Source organism: Lepidochelys olivacea (genome assembly GCF_965140295.1).
Source record: "Lepidochelys olivacea isolate rLepOli2 genome assembly, chromosome: 3".
In the NCBI taxonomy this organism is placed as follows: domain Eukaryota; kingdom Metazoa; phylum Chordata; order Testudines; family Cheloniidae; genus Lepidochelys; species Lepidochelys olivacea.
This window is the reverse complement of record NC_140413.1, coordinates 175423182-175436118: the sequence shown is the minus strand read 5'-3', so window position 1 is coordinate 175436118 and position 12937 is coordinate 175423182. Positions and strand designations below refer to the sequence as shown.

The window sequence follows — 12937 nt, the reverse complement described above, 5'->3', positions numbered from 1 at the left end:
TTGAATACTTTCCTATTCCAGTAATTACATGGCTTTGGATCACAGAGTCTGTGTTTAGTCTTCCATCCGACTCAAACTCAGCTGGAGCAAATGGCTCTTGTGTTAAACTTCCAATTACATGAAAATGACATATTAAGACAGTATTTCACTGGAGTATTAAGGGTCAGCTTTTTGAAAGAGGAGATGTGGTTCTGCAAGGTAAAACCATTCGTCTGAGGGAGACAAATATTTTCAAAGTCATAACTTGTAGCATAAAACAAACACAGCAATCAAATATAACATGGCATAATAAATATGATATTAATATTGCAAAGGAAGGGATTTCCAAATGTTTGTTCTGTCTGTCAGAAGATGGCTTTACAGATTATAGCAAGTAAAGCTGGTTGAAAAACAGAGAAAATTCTGGAAAATTTTCATGAAAAATGTACCCCTTTTTCACTGTAAACATTTTAAAAAATTATACTAGCTCTATAATGTACTGGAAAATGTTATGTTTTTTGTGGAAGATTTTGTGAAAGTGTATCTAATTGTCTTTGTTGAAAAATCAAAATTCAGAAATTTTCAACCATCTAGTCCAATGGACTGTGAAAAATAAACAGTGGGAGGAGTTCATGCCCATAACCATAGAAATGTAGGACTGGAACAAGTCCAGTCCCCTGCCCTGAGGCAGGACTAAGTATTCTCTTCTAGACCAGTGCTACTCAAAGTGGTGGTCCGCGGACCGGTGCCGGTCCGCGAGTCATCGGCTGCTGGTTTGTGCGCACATTGGAAAAAGAAATTGCCTGTCCCCCACATCAGATAGCTTGAGAAGCACTGTTCTAGACCATCCCTGACACGTGTTTGTCTAACCTGTTCTTAAAAACATGTAATGACAGACACTCCACAGCCTTCCTAGGCAATTTACTCCAGTGCTTAACTACCCTTACAGTTAAGAAGTTTTTCCTAATGTCCCTTGCTACAACTTAAGCCCATTACTTCTTGTCGTGTCCTCAGTGATTAAGGAGAACAATTTATCACCCTCCTCTTTATAACAACCTTTTATGTACTTGAAGACTATCATCATGTTGTCCTGTCTCTTCTTCTCCCTCCCCCCCCCCCCCCCCATACGCTCTTCGGCTTCTGTGGACTTACCTACACGGCTCTACAGAGATGCAAGTTGTAGAGTGCATTAGCATGTTGCATTCTGTTTCAAACAGGACTACATTAACACACACTAGGTACCTTGTAGTTCAAGCCAGCAGGGTCTACATGGGGCAGCCAGAGCACAAATGCTCTGCAGTTCACACCCTTTATAGCGCACACTGAGGCACTGTGTCGAAAAGCAGTGAGTATCCCTGAGACCTAAGTTGTAGAAAACAGTGCATCCCAGACAGGCTGATTACAAGCATTGCTTACTGCTCAGGTGTGTGTTATGTTAAATGTATTTATCATCACCTGTTGTATTTACAAGGCACGTTATATCTCTGCAGGCCGTTAGAAGTTAGATATGTTCTCTGAGGCCTACTAAAGATCAGTGGAAATTTTATGAGCTGTGTATTTGAGGTATATACCGTTGTCCTCAAGAAGAGCTGTTGAAGCCAATGTGAAATGAGAGTACGTCAGAGTGCATTGTGGAACTTTCAGTGAACTGTTGCAGGTTCCCTGTTTTGAGATAGTATGCAATAAGTTAGTTCATTGGAGAGTCTAACACCCTGACTTGCCATGCACTATCCACTGCCTAGTCAAGAGCTTAAAATCATGATCTACTTCTTAACATTTCTAAGAATGACTTGCCAAAATTTCCATTCTTAATTAGTAGTATTTTTACTTTGTGAGTTGTTACGTTTCAAATTCTCCTTATAATTCTGATATTTCAGCAATGCTGAGTTTGTCAATCTATTCCAACTTTTGTTGCATGAAGGATGAGACTGTTTTGGGGAAATTTTTCTTCTCTTTGCTATTTTGTGTCTTTCGCATCAATTTCAGGTGCTATTTCTTTAGGAACAACTATCAGTGACACTCCATGAAGAATTCTCTGCTTCCATTCACTTAGAACCTGAATGCAGATTTGGGTCTGATCCTGCAGAAATATCCTCCCACACAGACCCTTATACCCAGATAGTCCAGAGTCTTGTTGGCTTCAGTGGGATCCTTTTGCAGGATCATGTGAAGATGGATCCTTCAGCCTTTGGTCTTGCACTACTTTTGCAAACAGTTTAGTGTATTGACATTTGAGTTATCTGGCCCAGATTTCCTGGAGCAGTTTGTATTCTTGCTTTTAATTTGTATCTGCACTAGTCATTATTTATTTGTAACTAATATATTTTGAAAACTTTGCTTCTCAGACATATTGCAGGACTGAATGCTAATAGGGCTAAAAATATAATTGAATGGCGAGAAAAGAACGGACCATTTATAAGTCGGGAACAGCTCAAGGAAGTTAAAGGACTGGGTCCAAAATCCTTTCAACAGTGCGCTGGATTCATCAGGTTTAACCAAGAATACATAAGAACCTTTTGCAGGTAATTACTAAGGTGTGAATTAAACTCAGTAACAACCATGCATTCAAAAGCCCATTCCTTCTCAAAGCAGCAACCAAGCAGAGCTGACTGAGTGTCTAATGGGTTTGTTGACTATAGCTAAGGCTAAGATTTTGTCATGAATATTTTTAGTAAAAGTCATGGACAGGTCCTGGGCAATAAAGAAAAATTCACGGAAACCCATGACCTGTCCCTGACTTTTACTAAAAATATCCATGACAAAATGGGAAGCGGCTGGGCAGCTGCAGAGTGGCTGGGCGTGCCAAGGCCCCGACCACCTGTGGGGACTCAGAGCTCCAGGGTCCCCCTGCTCCTCGCCGTGGCGGGAAGTTGCAGGGTCCTCCTTCCCCGGCGACAGAGAGCTGCAGGAATCCCCCTGCTTCTGCCACAGTGGGGAGCTGCCAGGAATCCCTCTGCCCCACTGCGGCGGCCGGGGAGCTGCCGGGGAACCCCCTGCTCTGCCCTGGCTGGGGGGAGCTGTGGGGATCGCCCTGCCGTGGCTGGCAGGGAGCTGTGAGTACCCCCATTGTCCATGGCGGCTTGGGGGCCCATTGCCTCAGGCAGTGGGTGACGTACCACACAGCTCTTTGCCGCTACGGTGACGGCAGGGCCCTTCAGTTCCCAGCCACCAGGACTGAAGTCACAGAGGTCTTTGGAAGTCACGGATTCTGTGACCTCCGTGACAAAATGGTAGCCTTAGCGATAGCGCATTATTGTGAATTAGGATTCCTGGATTTTACTCCTTGTTCTGCCACTGACTAATTGGTGACCTTGGGCAAATTCATCTGTAAGATACTGATAACTCACAGGGGTGTCTTTAATGCATAATTGTTTATAAATTACATCAATATTCTTGGAAGGCAGGTGCTGTGGAAGTGCAATGATGGGTGGTAGTCAGTGTGAGAATCCAGGATCTTCATTCTCAGACATTTTTAATCTTGTCATCTGGGCAGGAAAGATTGTTTAGATTGTCCGTTCTTTGGGGCAAGTACTGTCATTTTTTAATACTGGTATGCAGTACCTCACATGCACGATGGGGCCCCAATCCCATTGGTGCCGCTACTGCAGTACCAATTATTAATAATAAAAATGATGTTAACAGAGAAGACAGGCATATGTCAATATTTTGTCAAACAGCGCAGTAGTGGAGTGTTAAGAGCATTGTGTATTATATTTTCCTAACGGAGGCCGGGAGCCTAATCCTGATATCAGATAAACAGATGCCTATCAATGCAAGTCTTGCAAAATCAGGTGCTGCATTGAAAGACCTGAGTCAAAATTAGGCCCTGACTGCTGTGCCTCTGCAACATTTCTGGTGGGCCCAACCAATAAAAGATATGCTGTAGTGGATCAGAAGCCAGTACGTTATTTTTGTTTTCTCTGTCACTAGGCCATCAGCATTAGAGCTTTATTTGTGCTAGTTCCCATGTTTTATATTTGGCAAATTAACAAAAACATAGCAGTTCTCACTTAAAATATTGATTTGAAAAAAGTTTAACAGTCTAAACTTCTTTCTGGGATTCAAGAGCTTGAATCACTCCACTGATGGAAACCAATGTGTGAGTGGTGGAGGGCCCAGAGCTGTTCCACACTGCCACAACGGTGGGCAGCGCTGGGCAGGTCGTGGTCTGGGTACAAAGATATGAGATGAGCAATTCATATCTAGGGAGACTTCACTCTGAGAAATCAGATGATGCCCTAATCATCATAATTTAAAGCTGCCCTCACTTGGTGGAATCGCCAGGGAAGGGTGGCAGTGACAAAAGCATAGCTCACATAAGGGCAAGTCTCTTTTCTTGTCTTCCTCCCAGCACAGGATGTAGCTGCACCACTCAGGCAGATGGTGTGTCCAGTTAGTACTCCCTTTACCAGTAGGGACAATCAAGGCCTAGAGCTATTTGTGACTTTGCAGCTTGTTCAATATCTGAATAGTTCTTAAAAATCTCTAGAAATAATTGATTGAACTTACTTCATTGAGAATGTAGGATATAACTAGTATATTTCATAAATGCATTATAAAATGCCTAGTGACTATTCTGAAGTGGTAATAATTTTAACCATAAGTTTTTGTAGTGTTCCAAACATTTTCAAACTACTTTATTTTGGCCTGGGGTTTCCCGGGGTTTCCCAGGTTTTGTCTTAGTTCTGGTTTGAGCAAAAACTTGTCAGCTAGTTGAGTGAAAAAATATTTTTAACCATCTGATCTCACTGCTCAGATAACTCATAATCATCTGACACCTAAACACTTCTGATTTGGATTGTTCTGTAGATTTCACTGAGACAAAAAAAGTAAAACCATAAAGGTATAAAGTTCCAAAATAGATAAATCTGCAAAACTTTTCAATTTCAGACATTTTCAGGCTCCATTAAAGATAGCTGTTAAGACACTCAAGTCCAGTCCATTTTCAAAAGTGGTAGAGTTACTAAAGCCTGCAAGCTGCACAGGAACTTAATAGGTTAGTCAAAAATGACTCTGTTAAGGACATCTCTGTTGTAGCTGTTGTGGGTAAGGACCCTGTAGAGCTGATAAGCTCTGCATGGAAGAGACGTACAGGAATCTTTTAGCATAAGCCTAGGGTCAAGGAATTTACAAGTACTTAAATAGCTCTGGATTATTTTCCCCTTTAAAAACAAAACAAACAAAAAGTGGAGAATGAAATAGAAAAATCTCATACCAGTGCAGCTGTGATGGGTTGGATCACAGAAAACCCCTTGGGAACTGCTAACTGATGTGTTGAGTTGAGACAACTTCTGAGTCATTTTCCCTGCCAGTTTGGGACTTGAGAACACTGCCTGGTTTGAGCCAGACACACTAGCCTGCTGCTAACCCAGGTCCAGATCTGAACAATGACCCACAAACTGCAGGCTTAACTGAAAATAGCTTAAGAAGTGTTCCTGTCTCTAACACTCAGATGCCCAGTTCCCAGTGGGGTTCAAACCCCAAATAAATCTGTTTTACCCTGTGTAAGCTTATACAGGATCAACTCATAAATTGTTCGCCCTCTATAACACTGATAGAGAGATATGCACAGCTGTTCTCCCCCCCTCCGCCCCCTGCCCCGGTATTAATACATACTCTGGGTTAATTAATAAGTAAAAAGTGTTTTTATTAAATACAAAAAGTAGGATTTAAGTGGTTCCAAGTAGTAACAGACAGAACAAAGTAAATTACCAAACAAAATAAAGTAAAACACACAAGTCTATGCCTAATACAGTAAGAAAGTGATTATAGATGAAACCTCACCCTCAGAGGTGTTCCAGTAAGCTTCTTTTACAGATTAGCCTCCTTCTAGTCTGGGTCCAGCAATCACTCACACCCCCGTGGTTACTGTCCTTTGTTCCAGTTTCTTTCAGGTATCCTTTGGGGATGGAGAGACTATCTCTTGAGCCAGCTGAAGACAAAGTGGAGGGGTGTCCCAGGGGTTTAAATAGACTTTCTCCTGTGGGTGGACATCCCTCCCTCTCCCTGTGTAGAGTCCCAGCTACAAGATAGAGTTTTTTATGACTCAGAACTTACAGGTAGTAGCCATGGTTCACATGCTACCTTGAACGTGCTCAAGTAGACTTCTTATGTGGATTGGAGCCATCCAAGATCCATTGTCCATTAAGTGTTTCTTGATTGGGCACTTAACTTGCAAATTCCTTTCTAAAGAAGCTGCCCAAATGCCTTACTAAGCTACTTAAAATCAAACAAGTTCACAGTCAATATTCATAACTTTGAATACAAAAATGATACATGCATACAAATAGGATGAATATATTCAGCAGATCATAACCTTTGCCGAGGTATGTTACATGGCGTATGTAGCATAAAACATATTCCAGTTATGTCTATTTACATTCATAAGCATATTTCCATAAAGCATTATGGGGTGCAACGTCACAGCAACATTCAAGATTAAATATCAACTATTGAAAAGTCTGGAATGTTTTAACAAAACAGAACAAAATAAGTTACCCCATAACATTAACTTACCCATATTGTATCTATCTAGTATTTTCTGTTGCTGTTTTTCTTTTAAAATGAGCACTTTCACTGACCACATCACTAGCAGTGGTACATCATTAATACATTTCACTGTGAAACCGCAAAATTGATCAATGCGGTAACTAAATATTATCTGAAAACATCATCAGCTTATAGAAAAATTCATTTTTGTGTTTACTTGCACTTGTCTAGTTAGAAATGTATGAATAACATTATACTAATAGCGCTTAAGTGCAAATTCTACATACACATTTTCCCTTCTTTAAATAAGGTTTAAGGAAGTTCATGCAATATTTGGAGAAGGTTATACTTACTTTATTAAGACAGTGTTAGGGTAGGTCACATGAAAACTACAATTAAGATACATTAATATGACTTTATGGGTGAGATTGTCATCCCTGCTCCATCCCTTTTACACCAGGTAATGGGGCCAGAGCAGCATAAAGCGTTTCTAGAAGCCCAAGATCTGGCTGAGAAAGAAGTTCCTGGCAGAGAAACTGAGACAGACAGCTCTATGCTGTTCTCAGAGGACCTCCTTACAAGCCATAGCATAGGGACCATGGCTGCGGGGTGGGAGGATGTGATTGGCAGGGCTACAGCATGTAGCTCTGCAGACATTCTGGGTAGCACTTCTCCCACAGGGCTGTCTAAATTACACCAGGGGAGCTCTGACCCTGGAGCAGCCGAGGATTGGAAGGGCACAAACATGGCTTAAGGCCACTGCAGGCTCCCCACCCCCATACCTTGGCCTGCTCCTCACAATATCACCCTAGGTGTATTTCTCTGGGAGATAGACTTCTAAACAGTAATATATAACTATAGTGTCTGGCTCCAAAGGATGACAAAAATATTCTATTTAATTTATAGTATATGGATGCTCCCACTTCTGCAGTGCTTTCCATCTGCAAATCTGAAAGTTTTATAAATATTAATGAAGTAGTCCTCACAGCACCCTGTGAAGTAGGGAAATAGAACTGCCCCCATTTTACAGACTGAGAAACTGTGTGTCACATGACTTGCCCAAAGGTTCACAGTCTGTGGCAAAACTGGAAGTCAATTGTCTTGTGCTTAGCACCAAGATTTATTTCTAAGTAAGTCCTCTACTCTAATTTAACATGTTAAATCAGTGTGGTTTTGTTTGTTTCATTTGTTGCTATTTTCTATTGCCTGTAACCCCTGCATTGTTCAGCAGTTGGATGCAACAGAGAGAGACACTTCCCATAACTTTTTAAGTGGATTTGTGAATGTGCTGCTGTGCCATTTTAATACTTCTTAACAAAGGCTCGTATGTTCACGTTCTGAATAGTTTATATTGAGTATCGTATTATGCTTTTACTCTCTCCCTCCCATGAGAAGGAGCCAGAACACAATCTTATTTTGTAATTTTTAAAAAATGAATGATTAAGGGCTGAATCTTTATGGAATGAACAAATTGCAAAAGCTGATCACTGTCTGTGTGTGTGGGCACTTGTAAGGGTGTTCATATACCAAGAACTGTGTCTCTTTGAATTTTGACAGCACTCAGCAAACTAAGCTTGCAGCAGAAGGTCATGCACTTATGGCTAAAGCAGATGTTCAAGTCATAAGCGAGAAACAGGGCAAAAAAAAGAGGAATCCAGCAGCAAACACTGTAGTATGGCCAAATCCTTTGGACCAAACTTGTATCCACCCAGAGTCATATGACGTTGCAAAAAGGTAAGCAATGGCAGAGTTTCTGAGCTGTTTATGAAATTAGTCTTTTAAACAGTGAGCTATGATTTTTCTTACATAATGGAGAAATTTCTTAGTTTTGGGGACCCAAAATACATGTGTTAATGTATGTGTGCATTAATCTCACCCTTCCCCAAAAGAGGGAGTTCTCATGTGAGTGAAGGACTTGGAATCTATTTTGTTTGTCCTTTTATAGGTTTTCTCATTTTTCAAAAAAGGGCTACTTTCAGAAAATTAAATAGTGTGTTTTTGTAATTTTATTTCAGTGAGGAAAATGTGTTCCAAAGTTTACCTAGAACACACAGAGTGCACTAGTGAACTTAAGGTGCCCTTATAGTGTATCTTTGGACATACCGACTATTACAATACTAGCGAATTTTCTTCCCACTAGCCCTGTCACCTTTTCTTCCAAGTGTGACTCTCATCACCTTGCCACCAATGCTGAGCCCCTTCCTGTCCATTTGCCAGCTCCATTATGCCACACCCCATAACATTCAGGTTCTCTGCTTGATCAAGTGCAGAAGCAAACTGCTGATTGTTCTGTAAATCTGAAAAATTGTCTCTTTGTCCCAGCCCCATCTTGTATATTATGGGAATAAATAAAAAAGGCAGTGTTTGCATTTTCTGTAACCTAATTTTTTGTGCAGTATTATTTCCCTTCCATTTTTCTCCATACATTTAAATTCTCCTGCAATGCCACCAGGTGATGATAGTAGTAGGTGTAGAATTCTTTTCAGCAAATCTGTGGGAGTTAAGTTAGGTGTTACTGCAGCTGGATGTCACCACTTTATACCTGGCAAACACATTTCAGTGTCTCTGATTGTGCCCAGCCTCGCTTGGCATTATCTCAGTGGAACCTTCAGCACCTTACTATTCATGAGAGCAAAGAGGGGCCGTTTGTTAGTAATAAATCTGGTTTCAGAGAAGTTTACACTGTAATCCAGAAGCCCTCATTTCAGGTAAGTGTAACTTGTGCTTAGCAAAGTAAACTAACAGAAAAAGTGTCTAGTTAATAATGAATTTATTATAGATTCTGGTCTCCATACAGTCTTTGCTTAAAGGTAATTGAACCATGGTTTTCTTTATTCTTAAAAGTAGTTCAAATCATGCTATGGTACTAAAGAATCACGAATTGCAAATTAATACAGTGTGTTAATTTGTTGGCTAGTCTAAGCATAAGAGCAATTTCCTTCTAAATAAAACAGACTTTGTTCAATAAAGATTGACCATTAAAATAAATGTGTATATGTTTGCGTATGTGTATACACACATTTGTGAATGTGTCATTATCATTAGCCTTTAACATTAAATTCTGATCTTGCCAGGTGCTAAGTAAGATGTCTATATTAAATTCCAAATACTTGGAAGTTTTAGCATGGGACCTTTTGCTGAGAGAGGAAAATGTTTTTTTCTTGCAGGTTACAAAAAACAGTAATTCAGAGACCATGTGTGCCTCCCTTGTTAGGGGGCAAAGCAGCTGGTAAATGCTTACTTAAGAGGTAATCTCCTCTATCATCACCCTATGGTTGAAATTAGACTCTGCCTGTCCTCATGAGAAAACATTATCTCCTCCTATAAACTAAGTAGTGCCTATTTATTTTTTAAATTGAACAGGTACTTTTCGTAAACTATACTGGAATTAATTTAAGTGGCAGTTAAATGTTTCGGGGTTCTTGTGAACTCTTTGATTTCACTGTGTCCAGAGGAACAAGTTTGTGTTTTCTATGTTGTTAAGTAGGATGGTTACATTCAAAAAATAAAAACATTTAAAGTTAGATAATTTTAGATAAGATCATATTCCATATTTAAAGTAATGTTGTAATACTCTAATAAGTACTTGGCACTTCTATAATATCTTACTAGAAGGTCACAATCAATGCACACTTTGTAGCTTCCGTAGGCCGAGTGCATTGCAGACTCTAGGGGTTCCTTGGATTACTTCATTCTCCTCCTGTGCATGACCTTCCCATCCCATTCTATTTCAGGGACTCCTTGTAACCCCCATCCCATCCCCTCCCTCCTGCCATGAGCTCCATCTATGTCCCCTTCCCCAGTACTAGGGTCCCCCATTCTCCCTATATGTCAGGGACTCTTTGTGTCCCCCATTTCCCCTTGTCCCCCATACTGCAGTCCCCATTCTCCCTTTTCTAGGGGTTCTGTGTGTGTCCCCCGTTCTCCCTCTCAGTTTTTCTGATTTTTCACCAAAATCGATAGGATTCTGGCCATTGATGAGTAGAAGAACGTTCCCTGAAATTTTGGAATGAATCAGCTGCAATGTCGAAAAGTTATCATGTTACAGAGAAACAATGAGAAATGTCCCTGAGTTGACTGTTAGACCTCATTTCACTTGGCAAATCACAACATCTCAAAACATTAAAGAGATTTTGTTAGATTTAAAAATAAGTATTGTTAAAAGTAATACTGTACATTTAAAAATGAAATAATTTTTAAACTCTAATTACCTGTCTGCATTCATGCTGTTTATTTTCGTTTTACATTTCATTCAGTTTGAAAACTGAACAGAGACTACTTAGTTTCACTTTTGCCTATAGTCAATTTCACTTTCTGGTTCTCCTGTTAATAGTATAATTAAGACCCATGTCACCTATTTAAATTTGAGAGGAATATAGAAGGAACACTTCTGGAAACAGAAGTACAGCCATTTTTTGTGTGGAATAAAACAGTTATGTAATAGTATGCTGCACCACCATAAACCAAAGAAAGACAGAAAATAAAGAATAGTAGATCTTTATTCTTATTTACATCAAGGCTCCTTTATACTGTTCTTGCTGTGGAAAGTGGAGTGTAGGAATTTTAGTATAAATAAGAATCTTAATCACCATATCCAGTTGAAATTCCAGAGGGATTACCTGATTTAGAATTTGGCTGGGACCCCAGGGTTAGCACATCTTATAAAAAGTGTCATGGAGTCTTTAATTGACAGAAGTGGTAAGGACCTTAGTTTGATATCTGATCCATAGGCTAGTGCTTGCTAACATCATATGAGGTACTGTCTTTGCAGTTATTCAGAGGAAAGACTGCCACCTACTGAATCACCAGCTCCTCTTTTTTCTTTATCTGTATTTTGAAAGATTGTAAAGAAAACAGCACTTTAAAAATAGCTTATAACCTGTGTAATTAATTAGAATTCATAAAACAGCTTTTCTAGACTCATTCTGGTTTGTTGGGTAAATATGGTTTAAGGATAAAATTCTACTAATACTTCACACTTGAACATTGGTTAAGTATATGGGACCTGATCAATGCCCCTTGATGTCAATAGAAATGGTCTCACTGACTTGAGTGAGCTCTGGATCACACGGAGGACATAATTCTTCATTGCTGAATCTATGTTCATGAAAAAGCAACTGAAAGATTATGGACTAAATTTTACGTGCATTACTGATATGAGTAGCCCTGTTGACGTCAATCAAAGTAATTGCCTGGAAACTAATTTTGTTTTTAAAGATGTTGATCGTTTCAAAAAATTTTGGAATTCTGCTATAGATCAAAAACATTTTCATGGTTAATTTTTGTATGATAAATTCCAAATGTGCGCCAGAGCCTTTGAGAACATTGGATGAGGATTAAAATGAGTGGTTTAATTTGTCTATAAAACTGAAATTCATTTCACCGCAACTGTATTTTTCCCCAGTAGAATTGAGTAAGGTTTTTTTTCCCATATGCAGCTAGAGATCAATCTTGTTGTTCGGCAGAACAACCTGCAAGAGTAATGGGGTGCTTCTGGGAATTTTGCCACGAAGTAAACAAAGCAGCAGTGTCATAAGACTTCTCACAGTCTGTAAGATAAACATACTTATTCTGAGTATTCTATTATTAAATGGAATCCAACAGTTCTTTTCACTGTACTGGCAAATGCTGGGACACTGTGCCAAGTACCTGAAGTTCTACCTCCTTCCTCTAGTGACGCGTCCCCCTGATAGAATCGGAACCGTGCAAACCAGGGAGGTAATTGAAAGAACACAGAGACAAATGTTCAGTGGCAGAAAGTGGAGACTGGGAAGTCCAGCTTTCTGCTGCTGCCTCCCTCCCTGGAAAGAGCAATTTTCTGTTACCATCTCCCAGGGCATCATCTCCTGCCCTTAGCTCTGGCTCCTTAGTGGGTGAAATTCAGTTATATAAAAGCTGTGATACTGCCCATTAGCTGTTGATTTCTACTCTGTAACAGGCATTGGCTGTTGAGTCTACTCTTGTAACAGTCATCCCTAGCCCTTGCCTCAGCAAATTTAAAAGATGTGATCTAAACATAAATAATCACATCTTAAAATAACACCAAGCTGAGGCCCAATTCAGCAAAGCATTTAACTTCACACACTTCATTTCAATGAGACTTAAGTATGTGCGTAATATTAAGCATATGATTACGTTTATTGTTGAATCCAAACCTGAGTGTTGATAACAAAAAGCATTATAGATGCACAAAATATGGTTGAGGCATAAATCTTTAGTTTAAGCAATCTTGCAAATACATTTAAAAGAAAAATCTCTGTGTGTAGCCAACCACATTAAATAACATCCGCTTATACTAGCCAAAGTCTTGCAATTGTACAATTTGCAAAAGGAGATTCCCACTTGCATAATGCTAAACCACATATTTAAACCCCTTCTATAAACAGATGCATAAGATTCCTAAATTGTCAATCTCACTGAAATATAACCTGCATGCCAGATGTTGCAGTTTGTGTACATCATATACATA

General features: G+C 39.6%; 1 protein-coding gene across 2 annotated transcripts in view; it reads left to right on the top strand.

The window, feature by feature from the left end:
* Positions 1-12937, top strand: part of SRBD1 (S1 RNA binding domain 1) — a 226741-nt gene that overhangs the window by 196450 nt on the left and 17354 nt on the right. For both annotated transcript variants that reach the window (XM_084622475.1, XM_084622474.1), the window contains 2 exons: positions 2325-2501; positions 8026-8202. In XM_084622475.1, coding sequence (XP_084478601.1) covers positions 2325-2501; positions 8026-8202 — 354 coding nt within the window. The remainder of the gene's footprint in view (positions 1-2324; positions 2502-8025; positions 8203-12937) is intronic.